The 26,675-nt window shown below is 39.3% G+C and overlaps 1 protein-coding gene across 1 annotated transcript; it reads left to right on the forward strand.

Annotated features, from left to right (window-relative positions):
- The first annotated feature begins 79 nt into the window (after positions 1-79).
- Positions 80-16,333, forward strand: EAF1 (ELL associated factor 1). Its single transcript, XM_015823155.1, has 6 exons — positions 80-258; positions 4,729-4,823; positions 7,617-7,753; positions 8,726-8,892; positions 11,125-11,343; positions 13,528-16,333. Exons 1-6 carry the CDS (start codon positions 156-158, stop codon positions 13,572-13,574), a joined length of 768 nt encoding a protein of 255 aa, XP_015678641.1. The 5' UTR covers positions 80-155; the 3' UTR covers positions 13,575-16,333.
- Positions 16,334-26,675: the final 10,342 nt, after the last annotated feature.

Below are 26,675 nucleotides of genomic sequence, written 5' to 3' on the forward strand. Positions count from 1 at the left end.
CGCTACTGCCAAGCCGCGTGGTCCCCTCTCGATCGGCTCCCCCGGACGGGGAGCGTTTTCCCAGTTGCACGCTGCTCCGATCCCGGAAGAGAAGGCGGCCAGGCGGGGCGGGGCGGCTGCGGGTGTTCTTGTTCTCGGCGGGCGCCGCAGTAGCCATGAACGGCGTGGCGAACCCGCTGCTGGACAAGGAGGAGCACCCTCTGCAGCTGGGCGAAAGCTTCGAGCGGCACCCTAAAGCCTCCTTCCACACCATTCGCTGTGAGTGCCCGGCAGAGGCGGCGCTTACGGGCCAGGCCGGCGACCCCCAAAGCATCGGCTTGATTAAGCTGGCTTGGCCCCGTGTCAAAAGAGGGCCCTAACCGCGCTAGCCTATGGCTGCCTAACCGAAAATTGAGTTCAGGGTGACTTACTCCCAGGTAAGTGGGTAGAGCAGCCTTCCCCAGCCTGGTCCACTCCTAAGGTTTGGATTACAACCTCCCATCATCCTCAGCCAAGCGGTAGCCGCGTGCTGGGGTTTACCTGGGAGCGCACTATGTTGGGGTAGGCATACCTACACTTCTGTGGGAGTAAGCCCAATTGAACTCGCTTTCTGATACAAGGTTGATTTTAGTATTTAGAGAATTGTTTGCTTGCTTGCTTGCTTATTAGATTTATGTCCTTGCCCATCTCGTCTAAAGGTGACTCTAGGCAGCTTACAATAAATAAAATAAATATTAACACTAACATTTATTTAAATTGATAAAGATGGGAAGGAAAGTTAACAGATGTACACAGGGAGGAGATGGGGGTCTTACCTCATTAACCGCCTCCAGAATGACACGTTGGAGCCCAGATCAGTTGTCAGAGCCAGGTTTTCAGGCCCTTTCCAAAGGCCAAAGGGATGGGTGCAGATCTCACCTGGGGGTGGGGCTAATGTTCTAGAGATTTTAATAGCTAATTTCCACAAAAAGGCTTAATAGGGTTGGATAGTTTGTGGATCCCTCTGTTGTGAGAATTGAGCCAATTGTATTCTTGTGGTAATGAGGCCACTATGTTAAACCACAATATGGTTGATTTAGAGCAGTGGTGGCGAACCTATGGCACGGGTGCCAGAGGCGGCACTCAGAGCCCTCTCTGTGGGCACGCGCGCATCGCCCCAGTCCTAGGCCTTCAGCTGGGTTTTATAAAACCTTTTCGCTTTAGGCCTCCACCACTGTGTGCAAAAAAAAAAAAAAAAAGGGTTCAATCAATCAGTCAATTTCAACTTCTTACGGGAAAAAAAAAGATCTTGCAAAGTTGGAATTGATTGATTGAACTTTTTAGTCCCACCCAGTCTGCCGTTACCACCGCAGCCACGCCCAGCCAATGGGCCACACCCATCTAATGAGCCACGCCCAGCCAGTGGGCCACACCCACCCGGCACCCAACGATGCATAAGTGGGTTTTGGGTTGCAGTTTGGGCACTCGGTCTCTAAAAGGTTCGCCATCACTGATTTAGAGTAATATATTTTAAAAAAACATACCCTTTCAAAACATTCTGGACAAATGTGTGATGTGAATGTAGCAGTTGTTTTTATTTACTTAGGTTTAGTGTGCTGTGTGACTCTAAGTTAGGGGTGTTAAACTGCCGGCCCGCCGGTTGCATCATGTGGAGGCTGCACCCACCCCAGCTCCCGCAATGGTGGCAATACATCACAACACAGTCACGTGACTCAGCAAGTTTGACACCCGTAATCTAAGTGATGTGGTTAATTGACAGTTTAGTATTATGCAAACCCAGGCAATTAGATTAAATCAGTTAACCATGATTGTTAGTTATGGATTAGCATTTTAGGCAAATCTAGCCCTACTTTATCTGTCCCTTCTGTAAAGAGTTTCACCTCTAGACATTTAGTTGCTGAGATTTTTCCTAACCAGAAAAATAAATGAGGAAAACTTCATTTCCTCAGTTTCCAAGCATAAAAGGAATTTATGCAATTTTCAGTTTCATTTTCCAATTCCTCACCAATAAGTTTGAAGCGTATGAGTGAGCTGCTCAGTTAAAAAGAAATGAAAACTAGCAACGAATACCACAAGCCAATCAGTTTTCCCTCCAGATGTTCAACAGAAGAGATTCAAAAAGTGGGACTCCTCCTATATCCCACCTTCTGAATTGCCAATGCCTCTATAGCAGTGGTGGCGAACCTTTTAGAGACCGAGTGCCCAAACTGCAACCCAAAACCCACTTATTTATCTCTGGGTGCCAGGTGGGCGTGCCCCACTAGGTGGGTGTGGCTGTGGTCATGGCAGACTGGGTGTGGCCAAGGTGGGTGTGGTCTCCCCGATGTTGCTCGGGGGAGAGACACCTGTGGGGGCCGGGCAGGGTTGGGGGAGATCCAGGGGCTCTCTGGCAGGTTTGGCGGTGGGCAGGAGGCTCGTCCTGCGGGGTGAGGCGAGGTAAGGCAGGGGTGCCATTGTCGCAGGGCAAGGCGAGGCAGGGGCTGGGGCGGCTGCTGCCTGACACCATCGGCCCACACACACAGAGGCCAGCGAGCACACGGGGGCTGACTGTCCGTCAGCAGCCACAGCCTGCCAGCCCCTCAACCGGCGCACTCGGGGGCTCCGCAGCCCACCACCAGCACTTCAGAGAAGCCGCTTCTGAGCTGGATGGCTGGCCAACAGCTGAGGAGGCGATGCAGTGGGTCGTGCCCAGGAAAAGGAGCGTATGCGAGGCCAGGAGGGATGGGACGGGGGGGGAGGGAAACCAGCCATGCTGGGATGCATCTGGGCACATGGCACCTTGGCAATTTAGCGGGCAGCTGGTTGAAGAGGGACGATTGCCATCTCCAGGGCATAGCACGCATGCCCACAGAGAGGGTTCTGAGTGCCACCTCTGGCACGTATGCCATAGGTTCGCCACCACTGCTCTATAGTGACAAAAATCATTTCAATTAATATTCCATGCAGAAAGGAGAAAAAATATTCTCTCTCACCACCATCTGTGGTTTAATTACATGTTAAGTACATACTTGCCATTTGTGCTGAAAATTCTTATGAGACAAACACCCCCCTGCTGTTGATGCTCAGTTTCTTCTATTTGTGTTAAAAGCCTCTGCTATCTATCTGTACAGAATCTGTAAACATGATTATAGATTGTAATGTACAGCAGACCATCCATCCAGTGATAGGCAGGGGCCATGCTTGAGGCCAAAGGTGAGTGAACTAAACATTTCATGAAGGCTGCTTATTGGACAGTTGTTTTATGGAGATCTTGAAACTGACCAGGAAGGAAGCATTTGCAAATCATTTCCATAATCATGCTTAAAAGGCCTGCAGTAATCTTAACTCCAGATGGTTTTTAATTTGCTTCTGTTCCTTCTCTAGCATACATTGAGCAAGAGTTTGCTTGCACCCAGAAAAAGTGTGGTGACATAAAAGCAAAGCCAATTTTAAAAAGCTGCCCACAAACTCCAGTACTGCAAAAAAGAAAGAAAGAAAGAAAGAAGGAAGGAAGGAAGGAAGGAAGGAAGGAAGGAAGGAAGGAAAAAAAGAAAGAAAGAAAGAAAGAAAGAAAGAAAGAGAAAGAAGCAAGCTTATTGTAGGGCTGAGTTAGAAGAGTTTTTAACTCAGCCCTACATAGCCCTGATTTCATTAGATCCATAATCCAGGATTTCTACAAAAGGTATATCTGGAGGGATCTTCAAACAAGAACTCAATTTCTGAGGCAGTTTACAATTATTTTGAGTATCATCACATAAGAAATATAACATGGCCCAGAGGACAGATTTTGCATAACAGGCAAATGACATATGTGGGCATTCATGTGTAATAAATACTCGCCTCTCTAATTATTCTATTAAAACCAAATTTTATTATATAATTATATAATTATATATTGCATAATGTCATGTCATATCCAGAGACTTGATTTGAAATAAGAATACCCATATATGTGCTGTCTTGAGCTCTCAGAGAAAATGTCAAGATAAAAATTATAAATACGTTTTAGGACATTGATTAATATCTGTTTGGAGCACCAGTAAAGAATTGTGCCTTTTGTGGTTGCTGTCAGTGCAAAATGTGCATCCAGTTGTCACCTCAGGCTGCAAATAGTAGACTGCATATTATGCTTATTATATATAATGGTGGTTGTATTACATCAAGTTACTATTAAAGGAATATGCCAGGCCTATGCTGACAATCATTCTTGGAATTATTGAAAAGACAAGGACTACAATAGAAACCTTTTGTTTCATAGCTAGAATCAGTGTTTGTTGCATTCTTAATAATTTTTTGTGCTCCCAAAGTAAGGTAGAGAGTATTATCTGAAAATAATAATTTCTAGAAAAAAGTTGGTTCAGTTGGCCACTTATAGAGTTGCCATTTAAAACAAAAACTGGCCTTATAAATGGACTTCAAAAAAAAAAAAGATGGGTCAAGAAAATTTTAAAAAATTAAGGCTTTTCATTTTTATTTTTTTATAGCAGATAATAGCTTTTTGAAAAAATGAAGTATGCTGTGTTAGAATTTTTTGTGTTATTGGCTAACAAAGAATGGCAGACCTAATTGCAGAAGAACATTATAATTTGGTAATTCAATTTAATTCCTGTCTGCACATTCACTCTACTAAGCTGGCTCCAAAATTATTTGAATGCCAATGAAAACAATAAAATAAAATTAAAGTAGTAATGAGATTGTTTCTAAATAAATACTCATCAAGCATCCTTTATAATCTGATGTATGTTTAATATCAGTTATTGTATCCTCTAGATGATTTTAAACCAGCATCTATAGATACGTCTTGTGAAGGCGAGCTTCAAGTTGGTAAAGGAGATGAAGTCACAATTACATTACCACATATTCCTGTAAGTTTCCCATATCTCACATAGCAGATTTGCTTTCTGTGTCAAGGTTCTTATAAGCTTTGCTCTGAACTTTTCATATGTAGCCAAGGGGAACATGATATATTTCATAAAAACAATTTGTGGGAACTCAGACTTGCTTAAGAAAACACCATTTTTAACAACTGTCTGTTGAATATGCTGTGCATGCTTTGAGAAAGATTGCAAAGAAATACTTTGGCCTGAGTATAAATACTATAGTCTATAAATAACTTTTTACTATATCATTGAAATAAGCACTTCTGATTTCCAGGCAAGCTTGAAGAAAGATGCTGCTGCATTAGTTTAATGCATCTTTATATAGGGCTTACAGTATTTTTTTCAGGTTTGTGTGGAATCTATATAAAGATTAGTGTGTGTGCTTGTGAGATTTGTAACACTCTGATGCTTCAGAGCATACACACCTGCAATAATCAACCTGAGACAAATATGTCTGAATCCTTTTTAGTTTCTGGCAACTTTCTATATAGATATTATATTTAAAATATTGGATCATTGTTTTCATTGCCTAATATTATTTTGACTATGTATGAATCCTAATGTGCATTGAAGGATTCATAAAATAATACTTCTGAATTCTCTAGAACTACAGTGAGGGAAAAAAGTATTTGATCCGCTGCTGATTTTGTACGTTTGCCCACTGACAAAAAATTGATCAGTCTATAATTTTAATGGTAGGTTTATTTTAACAGTGAGAGACAGAATAACAACACAAAATCCAGAAAAACGCATTTAAAAAAAGTTATAAATTGATTTGCATTTTAATGAGTGAAATAAGTATTTGACCCCTTCACAAAACATGACTTAGTACTTGTTGGCAAAATCCTTGTTGGCAGTCACAGAAGTCAGATGTTTCTTGTAGTTGGCCACCAGGTTTGCACACATCTCAGGAGGGATTTTATCCCACTCCTCTTTGCAGTTCCTCTCCAAGTCATTAAGGTTTCAAGGCTGACGTCTGGCAGCTTGAACCTTCAGCTCCCTCCACAGATTTTCTATGGGATTAAGGTCTGGAGACTGGCTAGGCTACTCCAGGACCTTAATGTACTTCTTCTTGAGCCACTCCTTTGTTGCCTTGGCCGTGTGTTTTGGGTCATTGCCATACTGGAATCCATGACCCATTTTCAATGCCCTGACTGAGGGAAGGAGGTTCTCACCCAAGATTTGACGGTACATGGCCCAGTCCATCGTCCCTTTGATGTGGTGAAGTTGTTCTGTCCCCTTAGCAGAAAAACACCCCCAAAGCATAATATTTCCACCTCCATGTTTGATGGTGGGGATGGTATTCTTGGGTCATAAGCAGCATTCCTCCTCCAAACACAGTGAGATGAGTTGATGCCAAAGAGCTCGATTTTGGTCTCATCTGACTACAACACTTTCACCCAGTTCTCTGAATCATTCAGATGTTCATTGGCAAACTTCAGGCCTGTACATGTGCTTCTTGAGCAGGAGGACTTAGCAGGCACTGCAGGATTTCAGTCCTTCATGGCGTAGAGTGTTACCTATTGTTTTCTTGGTGATTGTGGTCCCAGCTGCCTTGAGATCATTGACAAGATCCTCCCGTGTAGTTCTGGGATGATACCTCACTGCTCTCAAGATGATTGAAACTCCACGAGGTGAGATTTTGCATGGAGCCCCAGAGCAATGAAGATTGACAGTTATTTTGTGTTTCTTCCATTTGCGAATAATCGCACGAACTGTTGTCACCTTCTCACCAAGCTGCTTGACGATAGTCTTGTAACCCATTCTAGCCTTGTGTAGGCCTACAATCTTATCCCTGACATCCTTGGACAGCTCTTTGGTCTTGGCCAAGGTGGAGAGTTTGGAATCTGATTGATTGCTTCAGTGGACAGGCGTCCTTTATACAGGTAACAAGCTGAGATTAGGAGCACTCCCTTTAAGAGAGTGCTCCTAATCTCAGCTTGTTACCTGTATAAAAGACACCTGGGAGCCAGAAATCTTGCTGATTGATGGGGGATCAAATATTTATTTCACTCAATAAAATGCAAATCAATTTATAACTTTTTTGAAATGCATTTTTCTGGATTTTTTTGTTATTCTTTCTCTCACTGTTAAAATAAACCTACCACTAAAATTATAGACTGATCGTTTCTTTGATAGTAGGCAAATGTACAAAATCAGCAGAGGACCAAATAATTTTTCTCCTCGCTGTATGTTAAATTCTGTAAATCTATTGATATTGAATATAAATAATATTGATGATATATTTGTTCCAGATATTGAATCATAACTAAACTTTCTGTTTGATTTCTTTATAAATTATATTCTTAACTATAAATAAAATATTTTGTTGCATCGCCTATCTGCATAGCGATAGAATATTTAATATGGTGTTTATAGTCACAAAGTTAGCCATATCAGTCTGCTGTAGCAAAATCAGCAAATGTTTCTCTACTGGTTTATGACCATTGTCTCTTCTAATTTCAGATGTTTCTTCTTTGTAGCAGGCGTAGTATACAGACAATTTTTCTTTGGAAAATTAGCAAATGAATAAATCATTTTTGTAAATAGCAAGTTCTATATACTAATTTTGCCAAAGTATATATGATTTCTTTCTTGCATCTAAAAATATAGCAATGACTATCATAGAACAAAATGTTAAGAAAATACAGATTAAAGCATAATCTTCTGAGTTGGATTTGAGACATTGATTATGCTATTTATTATATCTGTTTTTCTTACATATGCATAACTACTTGTTTAGATTTAAATATATTTTTTACTTTTCTTGAATATCAGGGTTCTACGCCTCCAATGACTGTATTCAAAGGAAACAAAAGGCCTTACCAAAAAGATTGTGTACTTATTATCAACCATGATACTGGGGAATATGTGCTTGAAAAGCTAAGCAGCAGCATCCAAGTCAAAAAGACAAGGTAACACAGGCTCAAACATGTGAGGCCAATATGGATCAGCATATAGTATAATTCTTTCTGAAATAACTGTTCTTCTATCACCTGCTTTTATCTTGACTATATAAAATAATAAACATTAAATATCAGAATGGTGGAAAGAAAACTAGTCTAGTACATAGCCTGTAACCTCCATTCTTAAATGAAATGGCTATTCCAAGTATATCCAATATGCTTTCTCTCCATATTAGAACTTTAATCATCACTGATCTTATCAGTCATTAATAAAGTTAGCAGCAGGGATGACCTAGGTGATATTTTAAATTTTTAAAAATTAATTCTTGGGAAAGTTTAGCTAGTACTTAATTTTCCTTCTTCAGTTGAAAGAATGGGTATTTAGCAGTTCCATAAATGGTACATTGGTATTATTTATTTACACAATTCTAATTTAAGATTTATTAAGATCAGAGAAAATGAGAGAATAGAACTTAGATTTTATTTATTTGTTTGTCTGTTTATATTTCATATTTCTAAGCTGCCCATTTCTCTCAAAGACTGTACCAATCCTAATTCCATAATTCCCCCAAGCTATGAAGAAGGATTAGAATTGGAAGAACTCTGCATAGCCACAAAGGAGAAGCAATATGAGGGAACAGAAGTAGGAAAAGCGGACCCAATTACTCTTACAGAAATCTCCACACACACAAATTCACCACTAGTTGTATTTTAATTATAACTTGCAGAATAGCCAACAAAATCAACAATTTTGGAACAGGCAGGAGTTGGGCAGAGACAGCCTTATTAGATATATTAGCTATAAAGGTTCTTTGTCTGAAAGGGAGGACCCAAGATTATACTGGACTTCTTTCCTATATGAAAACAAGAGTAAGGGTTTCTTAAAATAAATAATGTGACTCAAAATAAATTAAGTTTATGATAAGGTATGGAAAGCAATTACATATTATACATGTTATCTGTTTTAATATTTCCTTTCAGAGCTGAAGGCAGCAGTAAAATCCAAGCACGGATAGAACAGCAATCTGCTCGAGCTGCACAATCTTCCACCCAGTTCAGAGCTCCAATAAAGCCTGCAGCTGGACCTAAAACATCCCCACTGAAAGACAATCCTTCACCAGAGCCTCAATTGGATGATATTAAGAGAGGTAGAACACTTATTATAGCCTGCCTACTATCTGAGATGGGAAGAAAATCTATTACTCCCCCCTGTAAGTTTTCTTCAGTATATTTTTCCAATGGCAGGAGTACAGCTTATAACATTCACCAGCCAGTCACCTCACAATTATACTAGTTGAAACCAAATGTAATTTAATTAAAATTACATTTAATTAAATTACATTTAATTTAATTAAAATTGCATTCTTTGACCAAGTGACAAAATTTGTGGATCAAAGGAATGCTGTGGATATAATTTACTTGGACTTCAGTAAGGCATTTGATAAAATAGATCACAACCTACTACTCGCTAAGATAGAAAAATGTGGGTTAGACAGCATCACCAAAAGATGGATTTGTCGCTGGCTGATCGGCCGTACTCAGCGTGTGGTCCTCAATGGAACTGCATCTACATGGAGGGGAGTGTGTAGTGGGGTGCCCCAGGGCTCTGTTCGGGGCCCAGTGCTCTTCAACATCTTCATCAATGATTTGGATGAGATGATAGATAGGGAACTCATCAGATTAGTAAACAACACCAAGCTGGCAGGAATAGCCAACACTCCAGAAGACAGGCTTAGGATACAGGAGGACCTGGACAGACTTGAACACTGGGCGCTATCTAACAAAATTAAATTCAATGATGAAAAAAGTAAGGTTCTACATTTAGGCAAGAAAAACCAAATGTACAGGTATAGTATAGGGGGTACCTTGCTCAATAGTAGTAACTGTGAGAGGGATCTCGGAGTCCTAGTGGATAATCACTTAAATATGAGCCAGCAGTGTGCTGCAGCTGCCAAAAAAGCCAATACAGTGCTAGGCTGCATTAACACAGGGATAGAATCAAGATCACGTGAAGTATTAATACCACTTTACAATGCCTTGGTAAGGCCACACTTGGAATACTGCATCCAGTTTTGGTCACCACGAAGTAAAAAAGATGCTGAGACTCTAGAAAGAGTACAGAGAAGAGCAACAAAGATGATTAGGGGACTGGAAGCTAAAACATATAAGGAACAGTTGCTGGAATTGGGTATGTCTAGTTTAACGAAAAGAAGGACGAGGGGGGACATGATAGCAGTGTTCCAATATCTCAGGGACTGCCACAAAGAAGAGGGAGTCAAGCTATTCTTCAAGGCGCCTGAAGGCAGGACAAGAAGCAACGGATGGAAACTGATCAAGGAGAGAAGCAACTTAGAACTAAGGAGAAACTTCCTGACAATTAGAACAATTAACCAATGGAACAACCTGCCTCCAGAAGCGGTGAATGCCCCAACACTGGAAGTTTTTAAGAAGAGACTGGACAGCCATTTGTCCGAAATGGTGTAGGGCAGTGGAGGCGAACCTATGGCATGCGTGCCAGAGGCGGCACGCAGAGCCCTCTCTGTGGGCACACAGGCCATGCCCTGGAGATGGCAACCGTCCCTCTTCAACCAGCTGCGCGCTAATTCACCAAGGTTCCACATGGCCGGATGCATCCCATGCACTCGCTGGCCTCTGTCTGGTCGATGGTGTCAGGCAGCCGCCGCCCCTGCCACACCTTGCCCTGTGACAATGGCACCCCCGCACTGCCTCGCCTCACTCCACAGGATGAGCCTCCTGCCCACCTCCCCACCTGGCAGAGACCCCCTGGATCTCCCCCAACCCTGCCTGGCCCCACAGGTGTCCCTTCCCATGAGCAACATCAAGGTGATCAAGCCCACCTTGGCCACTCCCATCCAATCTGCCAGGACCACCACAGCCATGCCCACCCAGCAGGCCACCCCCACCTAGCACCCGGCAAAAATAAGTGGGTTTTGGGTTGCAGTTTGGGCACTCGGTCTCTAAAAGGTTCGCCATCACTGGTGTAGGGTTCCTGCCTGAGCAGGGGGTTGGATTCAATGACCTCCAAGGTCCCTTCCAACATCATCATCATCATTATTATTATTATTACTACTACTACTACTACTACTACTACTACTACTACTACTACTACTACTATAAAACTGTTGCATCTTTTAAAACCATGGACTATCTGGGGTGGGCTAAATAATTGAGAGCCAGTGGGGCATTATATTTAAGTTAAAATTAGAATTTCAATCCTAGGGCAAAATCAACCATATAGAGAATTAGAATTGCAGGGGTGGGTGCTATCTAAATGACTTTGAATTTCTTAAGAAAACTCAGGCTATATTTTTTAATGAATAAATAAAATTTAAAAAATGACTCTCCTATTTTTACTCCAGAGCTAAGAGCTGAGGTTGAAATTATTGAGCAGATGAGTAGCAGTAGTGGCAGCAGTTCATCTGATTCTGAGAGTTCCTCTGGGAGCGGTGATGAAACTTCCAGCAGTGATGGGGGTGAAACTGCACATCCTTCTCCTTCTCAGCAGTGTAACAACAAGAATGTGGTTGCCAATGGTACTGGCAGGGCACAAGGCAACAATCAACTCATGAATACTCTCAGTAAGTATTTTCACTAAGTAGCTGTCATACAACATAAATGCAACCTGGAAATTACAAGAACTATAGACCAAGATTTCATGAGAGCATCATGCTTAGGAAGGCTGCTCTAAGTACAAGTTGCCCTCATTCCTGGGGGATAACAGTACTGAAATAACAAGATTTTTCATCTTCGGGAATTGGGGTTGAGTCTGTGGCTGACCTCCTCCCATAAGAGTTGTCTATGTACTGATCTTTATTTGCTCCTCTTTCATGCCCAATTGAAATGCATCCCATTGGGTCAGCTCAATCAGGAGGGCTCCATGTGGTTCCCTTTGGGTAACTAGCCTCTTTCAAGTGACTTACTGTGGGAACAGTCTGCAATCAGCACTAGCATTCAGAAGGCCCATAAGATGGTGATGCTGCCTACAACTTGCTTGCGTTAATTTCTGTCAGGCTACTGGATATTAATGCTGCCCACACACAACTTATGGAAATCAGTAATTCATAAATTATATGTGAACAGGATGAGCACATTCAAGAAGTTGTTCCACAGAGATCCTGCAAAAACTGCAGGCAGTGGAGAAGCCAGCATAAACCATATGGTATAAGAAGGGCAGCTCCCATCATCAGCCAGGAAAGCAATTTGAAAGGAGCTAAAAGTCAGAAAGAAGCTACTTAGAGCCTCACAATCAAGCTGCAACTAAGTGAAAAGGAAGAAGTGGTATAGGCATCTTGCTTAAGTGATATAATTCTTTCAAAAATATATTTTATGCATCCACAAAAGCTTGTCTGCTTTTTTGACATGTGTAACATTTGCACCTTTTTGCAAATACAAAAATATTTGTAGGCTTGGTTTCTATAATTGTGGATATAAGACTGCAGATAACAAGTGACATTTGGACTCACAGACACCCTTGTTTTCTGTTGAGTCCTTGCTGCTCTCTGAATTGGTTCTTTGCTTGCAGATGTTTCTTTACCTAGTTAAGTAATAGCAATAGCATTTAAACTTGTATACCATCATTTAGTGCTTTACAGCACTTTCTAGATAGTTTACAATATATTATTTGCATATTGCCCAAACAATCTGGATCCTCATTTTACCAACCTAGAAGAATGGAAGGCTCAGTCAGCCCCATCAGGCTCAAACTCCAGGCTGTGGGCAGAGTTTGCCTACAATATTTCATTTTAACCACTGCTCCGTTGGGACTCTTTCTCATAAGATCATCGGTTCCTTGACTAGGATATTATTTCTGCTTGATTGGAGAGAATGTGTTCTGGTCTTTTTGTTTCCTCCTTAGTTTTTATTTACCATCTCTCTTGAATTATTTGTAAATGTGATTCTCTGTATATATCTTTAATGGCTGATTTGTCTAAATGCTAAGCTTCCAGGAATTCCCTAGATATTTTGGATTTAGCTTGCTCTAGGATGCTCACAGTTTCTCAGTCAAAGCTATGATTGAATCTGTCCACATGACATTAAGGAGTATCTTTTAACTACTAGTTGGTCTTCATGGATGCACTCTGCTGGTCTTCTTGTTGGTCCATTATAATGGTTGTTATTTCTGCAAGCAAACAAGCAAACTCAACACCCAAGGACTTCACAATTCAACCTTAAGCTAAATGTATTCCCTTCTGTTGGAAATACTTATTTTTCTTTTCCAAGGTGTACTTTATTTTTCCCTTTATACACTTAATAGTTAATCTTTATGTCATGATTTTTTATAGATAGTAGTGACTTGCATTTTTCAGCATGACCTCATAACTTAGGGCAGTTGTTATTGGTCTGACTGATTCAGATCTAGTCTAAAGAAACTGATACTAACAGTACATGCAGTTGTTTTAGTTCATATTTGTTCAAAGTCCCATTACTGGATCAAGTCTGTGATGGAGCAAATAAAAAACCTAAAACTTTAGTTGTACACAAGTTTATTAAAGAAAATTATGAGCTTGTGATTTGCATAGGAATCATTGCAACATTTGGGCTTCTTATGAATCATGCCAAAGAACACTAGGAACAGAGAAATAATAGAACTCTGGTCTTAAATATACATACCAGAAACTAATCCACTTGGAGTAAACTCTTTAATGATCTTATAAAATTGCTGCCTATTTTTTCTCTCTATGTCTCTCATAGCTAACATTTCATAATTCATCAATGTAGAACTTAATTCAAAATTAAGACAATTCTCTTTTTTTTAACAACAGGAAATGACTTGCAGTTGAGTGAATCTGGGAGTGACAGCGATGATTAAATTAGGTTTGCTGCTTTTGTTTCCTGTTATATAAAAATGCAGATTTAATGAAGAGTAATACAAAAGTGGTAACTGACTTACTAGAACCCATCTATATAAATAGAATTGTTAACATTATGTGACCTGAAGAGAAATGTTCTTGGAACAGAACTGTCCTCTGTTTATTCTATGTATAAATTAAGTCTGTTGTAGTATAATTGTTTAACTTTTTTTCAGTAGGTGTGAATAATTTTAATCTAAAACTGAAATCTATCTTCAGACATGTAATATACCATCCTGTAAAAGATAATAATCTTGATGTATTCTAATCAGGTTCTTGCTTGAGTCCCTTGAAAATTTAAAGCAAAAGTTATTTATAAGGTAGATGTCAATCATTTAAAAAACAAATACATACTTGGATATTCAATGAGATATTAGAATAAGAATGATAGTACCTAGACTTCATAAGTTTAAGGCAGGAGCACAAAATTATACAAGTGGATATTTGTGGTGAATAAAAATTCCCTTGTGACAAGGAAAGTTTAATCATCTAGAAAAAAAAAACTATCTCACCCTGCTCCTATTTTTTTCAGGCTCTCTTGAAAATATTTTATACTATAAACACTTGGCAAAGGTATATATAAACAGGCTAGCTAACAGAGGTTCTCAAAGACTAGTTGTGAACTTAGCTCTAAGGATTTATTAGGGCTTTTTTTATTTTTGCAGGAAATTTATATAGTCATTTATGCACAAATGGCTATTTGTGTGCAAATAAAAAAAACAAACAAATGCCATATTATTACTTACGCAAATATTTCAGATTGTGCATATGTGTCTGCTATCCTAGTATTGAAGAAGCCAGTATTATTTAGTGCTCCATACTCCCAGGTACAATTAAATTAACGTTGCGTGTCTGAGATATATAACATTTCTTTGGATAGAAATGATAATTGTAAGATTTTCTTGTTTACTAATATTTAGTGCATATAGCATAGAATGATAAAGTCTGAAACTTCAGATGATATAAAAGAAATACTTTTTCATATTGATCTTGGAACAATTGCTAGCCAATCTTGTTCCTAACAAGATTTTTGTTTCAAACACTGATAAGTCTCATCTGTCAAGCGGCTTTGGTTAGAAGAAGAGACAACCCTTCACATATTGTTTCCTAATGAAGTATTTTAAACTTCATACATGCTTTGTACTAAATACAGCTAACCCATTTATACAATAATTTGAAATAAAAAGTAGAAAATTAATGCAGAAAAATTCTTTCACCAATAAAATATTATTTCTTGAGAATTTCATGAGTTAAAAGTACCAAATTGTTTTTTAAGTTTAATTTAGTTTATCTATAGTTATGCTCCCATATTTTCAAATTATTAATATACAAAATATTTTGAGCAATTTACTTGTATGGTAGCTTGTTAGCAACCTTAGTAAGAAACATATCCAACGATTTCCTACAATTTAGGGTGCATATTATCAAGATAGGTTTTAAGGTAATGAATATTATCTAAAATATGTGACTTCATTTTAATTTTATTATTGTTTAAAAAGGGGGGTTAAGCAGACAAAGATTATTATTGTTGTTGTTACTGGAATAAAAGTGCCTTGTGTTTAAATCAGATCTAGTTTTCCTCTCAAAAGTTCTACTACTTTGTCCCACACAAGCAGCAGAGTGGCTTATATGCCAGTGCAAAAGCATGGACTCAGTAGGCTGAAAAAAATGACCTCATACCTAGTGACAAGTGAGAAACAAAGTATTACAAGGCAAACCAGGCAGAATAAATATTTGTGTCTCTTTGGCTTCACATAGCAGTAGTAGCTGTTGTGAAGAGTTTGAAATTGACTTGCATAAGTCAGTGATCTGAATGCCATAATAGCTTTCAGTTGTTGTATGAATTTTTGGCAGACTCCTTGTCTAGAGCTAACAAACAAATGGGGGGAGATAAGCAGTGCTATACATTTTGGGAGGCAAGATAATCATCTTCTTTTAGAGGGAGGGAGAACAATAAACTTTAAATTTACCATCAGGGCTATGAACCATTCATGACTGTTCAAATTCAGAATGAAGGGGATGTTCATTTTTGTTTTGAGTGGCAAGTTGTATGCCATTAAGGCTGCAATGAAATCTCAGAACAGGATTCATTTTTCCCCATAGTGTTGCAAGATGAGGTCATGGTACTTGACAAAAGCAAGATAAATTGTTCTGGTTAATAAATATATAAATATTAATATGGCTTCAACGCTGCAGTCTGTATGTACTTATATGTACTTCTTCAAAAGTCAGCTTAATTAGGGCCTTTTTAAAAATGAACTTTATCATGGAATTTCAATTATTTTATAGAGGCATGCAAATAGTAACCTGAAGGAAAAGAATACTTCAACAGGGCTGAAGTGTTTCCAAACTATTCATGGTCTATAACGCTTGCACAGGAGATACTCTTTTGATTCCTAAAGAGAATTCTTTTGATTCATGTGGCCATATGTGATTTAAAAGCATGACTATTGAGACAACTGAAGCGTTTAACAGTTCAAGTATTAAAGGAATAAAAATAGGAATGAAATGGAATCTAAGAAGTATAATACATTATTTTTGATGCAATTTTGCCTCAGATGTACTTGTATCATCAATCTATATTTGTTTATATTTCTGTAATTTAGATTATATTATTTGTAACATTTTGTAGTTTTTCTTTTAAAATTTATTTAAATAAAAGAATAAGCTTTAGCAGCATAAACACTGTAACAGAGTTTTCTCTCTTGTTAGAACTCATCTGACCTGTTTGAACTTAGTACTCTTTATACTGTTTTACACAATACAATTATACAGTACTGGGTTGAATACCTTAACCATAGTGAAGAATTGTTACTCAGTATTATTTACACATGAATGCACAATCTTAGATATACATGTGGTCCTGACCCAGAAACACAAGAATTGTTACAGGTTTGTAGTGTGCACATCACAGATTTAACAATATAGTTGTATTGGTCTTTGATCAAGTTGGCATGATTAACTCATTCACAAATATCAGCATTTTCCATAAATATCAGAAAGCTAGGATAATTAGTATACAGCATAAGAATGGAGACAGGGATTGGAAGCATTAGAGACATCCACAGCATCCATTTAGCTGGCTGTGCAAACGTAGTCCATAGTAGTTGACATACTGTGAAACAAACTAGGTTTCGGTACAGAAATCTAGCTATAGACTGGAAAAATATTCCTGAATTATCAAAGAGAAATCTTGTTCTGTATTTTGCCCACCATTAGTATTAAAATCCGATGTCCATAAAGTTTTCACTTTTTGGAGGCGCAGTGGTTAGAATGCAGTATTGTAGGCTAACTCTGCCCACTGCCAACAGTTCGATCCTAACTGGCTCAAGGTTAACTCAGTCTTCCATCCTTCTGAGGTTGATAAAAGGAGGACCCAGATTGTTGGGGGCAATATGCTGATTCAAATACGCTTCTGTGACAAAGAGGCCCAACGTTAACTCAGCCTTCCATCCTTCCAAAGTTGGTAAAATGAGGACCCAGATTGTTGGGCAATATGCTGACTCTGTAAATTGCTTAGAGAGGGCTATAAAGCACTATGAAGCAGTATATAAGTTTAAGTGCTATTGCTATTAAAGTTTTTTTGCAACTGAATTGTATAACACTACCTAAATACAAAATGTAATGAGCTGTTGAAGCTTTGCCCCAAGGTTGCTTGCAATCAGCCATACCCTGTCAGGTATTGTGATTCTGTTAATCTTTGATGATTTATTTTTACTGCAGGAGTATTTGACTTGCCCACCTGAGAGTGAGCAGTTAATCCTGATGAATCCAAGGACCAGACACCCATAAAAATTTTAGGAGTCCTATGGTCTGTTTACCATTATAACATGGTTAACAAGGTACAACATTTTCCCCTTCCCTAAATGGTGCAAAAGGAAAGGTGATATGGTATGGAATTGGAAAAAACATGCTTTCAATGAAGTAAAACATGTAATTCAATAAACTATGTAAGTTCCAGATCAAGGGAATCTTTTAAAACTGACAGCAGGAGTCATAGAGCAGAGCTCCCCAACCTTTCCAGGATGGTGGCCCGGAGGGAGGGAGGAGCAGGGAAATGTGCGCAGTGCGCACACAGCAGTGATGCTAGCACCCATGCGCAAGTGGGCCGCTAATGCCTGTGTGATGCTGGCGGTGGTGCTAGCACCCCCACGCATGCACAAACGCTGCTAGCGCGAGTGAGGATCGTGCATGCACATGTGTGCGTACTTGTCAGCCATTCCCATGGCCCAGTGGCCAAGAGGCCACGGACCGGTACCAGGCCACGGCCCACAGGTTGAGGACCCCTGTCATAGAGGATAACCATACAAGGGATCTGGCAAACCAACTCAAATCAGAAAAAGTGGCCTATAGAGTTTTGTTGCAGCTAGTTCAGAAGTATTCCATACTTCAATATGGTATGAAGTGGTATATAAGTCTAAGTGCTATTGTTGTTCATATAATCAATTTATGCAAAATCCTTCGGGGTATGGTGTGGTTACATATATTCATAAAGGTAACTGTCAAATATCAATCTATAACTATAAAGCCATTTGACGGGAAGAATGTGCAAGTCATCTGAAATAACTAGTTATAATCAGTTGGTGCTCAAAACTAATTGATGGGCAAAAATGTTTTGGTGGGAAAAAAGGAACAAGAGCCAAAAATTTAATAGCTCTATTCACACAAAAATTGAGCTGTAATGGTTGTACAAACCATTTAAATTGTCACAAATGGATTTAATTTTAGCTTCAGACTAATGCCTTCCAGTTAACTGTGTCACGTAAGCAATGTTGAGAGAATGAAGCATTAATCACCTCTCTGCTTTTGAAACGTATCCCTAGAAAGGCAGCACAAAATGAGACTACTCTACACTTTCTTTTCCTTCTCCCTATTTAGTGTAGCCTCATATGTCTTGGAAAAACATACGTTACAAGGGAGTGGAGGTGAATAAGCCACCATCTATCCACGTTTATCCACAATCTTACTAAATCTTATTGGGTCACTGAATTATCCATTCATGAGGCAAAGGAGCAGGCCACATCAATTCCCAGTCTCTGAATCTCACTGCATCATCAACAATGGAACAGCATCTTTCAGGGGCACAATACACATTTTCGCTCCTGAGACCTCATCACTACTCTCTTATCTCCCATTATTTGATCCTGAAACAACCACCTAATGATAAGATCTGCTTGCTTCACCAAAAATGTGGTTTCTCTAAAAATCAATGACCCATTAGACTGCAAATAACAGCTGTATCTGAAAAATTGAATATTGGAGTTTATCAGCCTCTCAACAAGGAGAAATTGTTTTTATTTTAAAAATGTTTGGTGCCAAAAATAAATTAATGTGCATATTTTATAAAAATTAATGCATTGTTAATCTTGACACTCCATGCAATCAATATTTAGAGCTATTATGAAAATATAGCAGAGAAAAAAGTACTCTTTAGATAATCTGCATGTAATGAGAGTAATGGGAAATTGAGTTTTATTCAACCAACTTTCTCAGTTACTAAAGCTAAAAAAAATGTACACGCATCTGTGAACTGCACTTGGTTCTTTTGGTTCCAGAGATAATAAGCACACTAGTAAATAAAAGGATTTTGAGCTTTATTGTTAGTTCAAGCAACAGAATTAAAAGCATACATAACAAGCAAGATAACACCCAAATCTCTTAAAGGCTGCCAGGAGTTCCTTAACAATGACAGTACATATGCTTTCAACAGTACTCAGTTCCATTGCAGAAGCTCCCCAATTAACAACAATCCTAAAGGTTTTATCAAAACTTGGCACTGTGATTTCATGGCCCTATGTTCAGGAGACTGGAATACTTGACCTTGACTGATTGGCACATGAATCTAGGATGGGAATCAAAAGTCTGAAATTTTCGCAGCAAGAGAAGCTTTGAAACTACATGAAGATTTCTCCCCCTTCTCCTTTGTTCAGCAAGCAAGAGTGGAAAAGAAGAAGGCTAGTTCCAAATTAGTCTATTCTTAATATGAAGGAGAAATCAAAATATCTCAGTAACTTTTCAAAATAACAATGCTCTTCCCACATTGCCACTACATTTCACCTCTGACATATTGTAATTTCTCCCCATATTTTTTCTTTGCATGATTTCCAAGTCTCCAAGTAATAAATGGTACATTTTCATAGAATCATTTAACTTTAACATATAGAATACATATCTAGATAGCTGTTAGAAAAATAAGTACTGGATGCTATGCCAAATTCAAAATATTGATCATAGTTGGGCTCCATTCTGAAAACACTTTGCAAGCAGCCCTACACTTATGACCATAACTGAGCCCAACATTTATGTTACTAAGCAAAACATTTGTTAAGTGAGTTTTACCACATTTTACAATCTTTCTTGCCACAGTCATTAAGTGAATCAATGAAGTTGTTTAAGTTAGTAAGATGACTATTAAGTGAATCTGGCTTCTCCATTGACTGCTTTACAGAAGATTGCAAAAGGTGATCACATGACCCTGGGACACTGCAACAATCCTAAATATGAGTCAGTGGCCAAGTGTCTGAATTTTGCTAATTTTTCTACAGGGAAGCTGCAATGGTCATGTGAAAAATGGTCATAAGTCACTTTTTTTCAGTGCCGCTTTAAATGACCACTAAACAAATTGTTGTAAGTTAAGGACTACTTGTATTAAATTTCTCCAGCAACATCTGGAGATATAGTGGTCTTGTTTGGTTTTCTAAAACTGAATGCAAGATGAACAAACAGCATTCTTGCTTAATGACACCTGTTCCTCCCTAGCTGATAGCAGATGGATGGTCCCAATTACTGCTAGGACATCAGCAATTGTGTTCAAGGACTAATGCTCATGTACTGGTAAATTAGAAAAAATACAGCTATTTTAACAATCAGTTATTGAGTCATACTCATGCTAGGTATCTTTGTGACCCCAATTATCTGTAAAAGCTACTGTAATCCAAAATATACACGACAGCTTCAAGGAAAATTTTTCTAGAAAATAGAAGATAGAAAATAGATGGAAACAATAACAAATTTATTACTAGTACTTCTTTCCTAGTTTACCATCTGATTTTCTATATTAGCCTTTCTTTTCTGTGGATGTAAATCCACGCTGATCTTTTAAGGTATTAAAGTATTATTCTTTGGGCTAGCCATCCCTTTCACTTGGCAAAAGTAGCTCTTGAAAAATATATTGCTGTCCCTTTATTACATAGGACAACCTAACGTTCTCTTCTATAATCTGGGTGCCGAATACCTGGAATCATTTATAGACAAATCAGACCTGAGAAAAATCCAGTCATACTATACTATACCATAAATCTACACCTATACTATAAATCTACAGGCCCAGAGATATAGCCCAATTGCTTTTTGAGTGCCCATGGTTAGATATTTGTACATTAAAGCCAAAGTGAGGGCATCAAAATAATTTGCAAAGGAGAGGGCAAATATAGTTTACCAATTGTTTTTTCAACCAATTAATATTTTCTAGAGGCACCCCTCGAAGAGTGGGCTTGTTATTAACGTCTTCCAGGAATATGACAGGTCCCCAAGTTACCATTTATATAGTGATAAAGTGAGCAACCTTTTGTTATAAATAAGCTTTTCATTTCACCAAAGCAGAGACTTAAATTGACCTCAACATCTTTTTTTCTGTTTTAGAGTCACTTATCCATCCCTACATTGGGTGTTGTTTTAACTATGATTGGGTTGATTTCTTCCATATATTGTAGTACATATCACCAACTGCTTTTTTCAATAGGACATACCGTACTTCTGCACTTTTGAACAGTTGTAACCAAAACTCTATAGGCCACTTTTTCTGATTAGAGTTTTCCACAGATCCCTTGTATGGTTATCTTCTATGACTCCTGCTGTCAGTTACACATTTTACTTGATTGAAAGCATCTTCTTTCCAATTCCATACCATACTACGAAAAAGTGCTGCTGAGTTTAGTTCATTACATTTTGTATTTAGGTAAAGATAGTGTTATATAATTCAGCTGCAAAAAACCTTTAATAGCAATAGCACTTAAACTTATATACCGCTCTATAGTGCTTTACAGCCTTCTCTAAGCAATTTACAGAGTCAGCATATTGCCCCCAACTATCTGGGTTCTCATTTTATTGACCTTGCAAGGATGGAAGACTGACTTAACCTTAAGCCAGTCAGGATCAAACTCCTGGCAGTGAGCTGAATTAGCTTGCAATACTGCATTCTAAGCACTGCGCCCCCACAGCTCCTAATGCCATTTATTTCCCTTATAACTTTTGAAAATCAAATGCTGCAAAGCTGGGAAGAAGAAAATGTATAGATGTTTAGTATTGAACTGCTTACCTAATCAAAAGTTGTTATAAAATGTTTCAGTTAGACCATATTAATCTATGGAGTCTGTATCAAATATTGTCTTAAATATATTTTATTTTCCGTTTTATTTATCATGTGCTATGCTGAGGGACAAATGAAATCCAATAAACTTCTATAATCCATGTAGAGTTTAAATATATGAAGCTACTGCCCCTTCTTTCTGATCACCTGCATTTATTATCAGTGAGAACTTTCCTCTTTCTTCACTTCAAAATACATTGAACTTTCCTCTCATTGTTTGGGACTTTATTTTATCCAGTCAGTGGTCTTACTTTCCTGATTCCCTCTTACTGCTGCCATAAGCAGAGGCACCTGTAACTTAATTTTTCTTTCTTCTAGGCCCAGCCTCTCCTCCCTTTTCTGTCTCCCTCTTCCAAGAGCCTACACTATTGCAGGACAGGGGTGAGATTATAGTATAATTCACTGTTTGAATTTGGAACTCCTTGCCATTGCAAAGAAGTGGCATTTTTGTCAAAGGTGTCTTTTTTATTCCTTCCTTTCTTTTAAAACCAAAAAAAGAAAGGGCCAACAATTTTACTGGGAACCAGTTTGGTGTAGTGATTAAAGGTATCTGGCTAGAAATTGAGTTCGGATTTGTCTTTTTTCAGAGCATCCAACACACATTATGGGGAAATTGCCAGCCCAATGTAATTGCCAGCCCAATGTTGTCAAAAGAATGTGAGAATAGACAATGTTGATTTTACTTCTGACATATCTCTAAATTAGATCAATTTACTGAGAACCCATGAAAGTAAACTATAAGTTTACAGATACCTTAAAGCTCACAAAGCAAGAACTTAGCAAACTTCATTTCTTCTTGTTTTGTCTAAAATTTCCTCAAATGCATTACTAAAGACAAAAAACACATTAATCAACCAGTTTTCTTTACATACTATATAAAATTTCTAGGCACTGCTGCTGCCTGTGGTAGGACATGCTTATTTAATTTTATACAGCTTTAAGTTTGGAAGGTAACATATCTGTTTTTGGCACACCTTTTTAAAGAAGTTTCATGAAATTGGATTCTCTTTTCTGAGAACTCTCTCCCTCTTTAGCCACTTAAGAGGCTTGGGAACATTTCTCTCTGTACCTTATATACAAGATATAGGAGGTTATAACACTGATAGTTGCCCTATCAGCATTATAACCTTCTTCACAGATATTCCCTGTGCTGGGCTCAGCAATGCCAGCAAAGAACTGAGCATACAGCAAGGGACTCCTTTCATTAAATGGCCCTCATCCCACCTGTGAGACATTGAGCACCAGGTCCTGTAAACCTTGGCTGCTAAATCCCGGCCTGATAACCATTCCTCTTAATTAATCCACTGCCTCTCTAATGGAATGACATGAAGACATCTGTTCTTGGCAACCAGGTATCTGTACTGTATAGTCAGTATACACCAGTGGAGGCGAACCTATGGCACGCGTGCCAGAGGCGGCACTCAGAGCCCTCTCTGTGGGCACACAGGCCATGCCCTGGAGATGGCAACCGTCCCTCTTCAACCAGCCGCCCGCTAATTCACCAAGGTTCCACATGGCCGGATGCATCCCATGCACTCACTGGCCTCTGTCTGGTCGATGGTGTCAGGCAGCCGCCGCCCCTGCCACACCTTGCCCTGTGACAATGGCACCCCCGCACTGCCTCGCCTCACCCCGCAGGATGAGCCTCCTGCCCACCTCCCCACCTGGCAGAGACCCCTGGATCTCCCCCAACCCTGCCTGGCCCCACAGGTGTCCCTTCCCATGAGCAACATCAAGGTGATCACGCCCACCTTGGCCACTCCCATCCAATCTGCCAGGACCACCACAGCCACGCCCACCCAGCGGGCCACCCCCACCTAGCACCCGGCAAAAATAAGTGGGTTTTGGGTTGCAGTTTGGGCACTCGGTCTCTAAAAGGTTCGCCATCACTGGTATACACCCATCAAATAAGGATACTTCTGTAGTGGCGTTAGGCAATCTCAAATATTGGTTAATCAAGATGTCTTTAGATCAGAGGTCACCAACCTTTCTCAGTTGGCGGAACAGAGGGAAAGGGAGGGGCATTTTATGTGCATGCGTACATGCACGAATGGGGCCGGGAGCACGTGCGTGATGCAAACAGTGGCACTAGTGCCTACATGATACTTGCTAGCCCTGCCCCATTCTTGGGTGGTGCAGTGCCCTGTTTTTGCGCCCCAAGGTGTGGCGCCACATTTTCGTGCCCTGTGGTGTGGCAGCATCCAATTTTCACACCCCGAGATGCAGTGGCATCCTATTTTTGCACCCTGAGGTGTGGCAGCATCCCATTTTTGCACCCCACAGCATGGCGTCCCATTTTCACGCCCTGCGGTGCTGCTAGCACAAGTGGGGGGGTGCACACACATGTGTGCACTGGCCAGCCTGTCCCACGGCCCAGTGGCCAGCAGGTCATGGCCTGGTAGTGGGCCGTGGCCCACAGGTTGGGGACCGCTGCTTTAGATAATTCCCCCAATTTAACTCTTTCCCAGTTAAATAAAGGCTACTAGCTCCTTGATTCCACATTGTTATTAACCACTGGCTTAGCCTCTCTCCAGGTTTCTGCCTCTTATTATTAGCTAAGTTAGCTAACTCCTGCTGAATATAATCTCTGATAGCCCGTGTTGTTTGAGCAGCCTGTAGATTGCCAGGTGACCCCCTCCAATTTATTAGTGACCAAAGATTGTGCTTTATATACCCTTTCTTTGCCTGTTTATGGTGCTTTAATTTTGGAAACAACACAGCCATGATTACAGCTTGCTCCTTTGCTGAACACCCCCCCCCCCCGCTTTTGAAGTGGTGTTCTCAAGAGGGACTGCTAATCTTTATAAACAATAATTTATTCAGGTTGCTGCTGCACCTTTTTATGAGTAGCTTCAAACTGCTCCCAGATATCATGGAGTTCAGTGAGAAAGGCCCAGCTTAGTCTACCCACTGGCTTCTGCCACAGTCACAGTAACGGGTCTGTGATAATTTGTCACAGCCAACTCGCATAGCCAATTCACCATGGGACAAAAGGAGGAACAAAATAAAATGTGAATGACAAAAATTAAAATGTTTTTAAATTATTTAAATAATTAAATTGAATTTTTAAATTGTCCCATGGCAAATTGTCCCGTGGCGAGTTGGCAGCGGCAAGTTGGTTATGGTGAATTGGCAGTAGACAATTGGCTGTGACGAGTTGTCCCATTCCGACAGTAACTGCATGTTTTGGGAATTGAATCTCCCAGTTGTGCCAACTCTTGCTGGCATGACACAAAGGGGGTTATTTGAGCCTCTGGCCCCAAACGCTTGTGCTGGGTCAACGAAGGATATAATTATGGCTACTAGCACCTTGCCTAATAGATATTCTTTTCCAGAATTAGGGCATTGTCACTGGATTATACCTTCATCCCAATTATATTTTGCCAAATGTCAGGGCAGTGATCAGTTGCCTAGGCAATTGATTGTTTTGGATCCAAAGACAATGAACACTCCCTTAAATAAAAGGATTTTAAGCTTTATTTTAGTTCAAGCAGACTTAAAATCATAACATAAAAAGCAAACATAACAAGCAAGGTAATGCCCAACTTTTTTACAAGCTTCCAGGAGCTCCTTAATAACAACAATAAAGATACCCCATGGGTAGCCAGTATTCACAGTACCTAGTGCTATACTCCATGCAGAATTCCCCCCCATAAAACAGTTTTTTTAAATCAAAACCTGGCACCATGATTTCATGGCCTTGCTATGTTCAGGAAATTGCACATGACTCTGTGGTGGGAATTGCTAGCTAGTCTAAGTTTTTTACAGAGGACAAAGCTTTAGAGTTACGTGAAGGTTCCTCCCCCTTCTCCTTTATTCAAAGCAAGAATGAAAAACAAGCAGGTTAGCTCAGAATGAACTCTAAACTTCTAGACTTATTCTTAATATGAAGTAGAAATAAAAACAGCTACTCCTTAAAATAATGATTCTTCCACATTGCTATTACATTAAGCAACAGAAATTCTGGTCCCAGTTATGGTCGTAAGTTGAGAATTACCTATCCTCAAACATCCAGTTCCAATGATGGTGATATGTGTGGGAAATCCAAGCTATTGTTGCACAGTAACAAGTAACCAGCTGCAGACACTGTATTATTCTTTTTGGTAAGTCAGTTTATCTGAGGTCTAGAAAGAGGTAGGATAATCTGAGGGCAATCAAACACAGCAATCATTTTATGATATTGTCATGAAGATGATCCATGAATGGCAAGGGAACAAGTGTTGATTCAGAGTAAAACCTACTGCATAAAGCCTTGTCTGTATTACTCTGCATATGCTGTAATTGATTTGATGCAAGGAACTTTAAAATCAAACAGAAAACAAATATATTTATAATGCAATTTCCTGCTTAAAAATGATCCAACTACAGTAAAAAAATTAGGAAAAATTAAATAACAATTAAAACTACACAAAAGTAATAAAATAGTATAAACCATGCAGTATTTACAGTATAGTAAATATACCATTACCACATTCTAAATATATTGCCCAAACTTCGATGATCATAACTTGCATTCTCCAGACAGGATCTCTGAGTGAAGCTATGAACAGGATGCAAAGATCTGACAGATTGAATATGTTATCATTGGCACCAGAAAAATTCTTGGACAAGGGGGAAAACTGTAGGCTACAGCTATATGAACTCACAGCTTATAAGTTGCTTATCCCTGAGAAAAATATGGAAATGAAAATAA

The sequence above is a fragment of the Protobothrops mucrosquamatus genome, unplaced genomic scaffold, assembly GCF_001527695.2.
Source record: "Protobothrops mucrosquamatus isolate PMUCROS unplaced genomic scaffold, P.Mucros_1.0 scaffold_177, whole genome shotgun sequence".
Classification (NCBI taxonomy): domain Eukaryota; kingdom Metazoa; phylum Chordata; class Lepidosauria; order Squamata; family Viperidae; genus Protobothrops; species Protobothrops mucrosquamatus.

Bases quoted from the DNA above. Each gene is read 5' to 3' on its own strand.
- EAF1 (XM_015823155.1), top strand. From the start codon at position 156: ATGAACGGCGTGGCGAACCCGCTGCTGGACAAGGAGGAGCACCCTCTG. The intron at 259-4,728 runs GTGAGTGCCCGG...TGTATCCTCTAG, and splicing joins CTCCTTCCACACCATTCGCT to ATGATTTTAAACCAGCATCT. The intron at 8,893-11,124 runs GTAGAACACTTA...TTTTTACTCCAG, and splicing joins ATTGGATGATATTAAGAGAG to AGCTAAGAGCTGAGGTTGAA.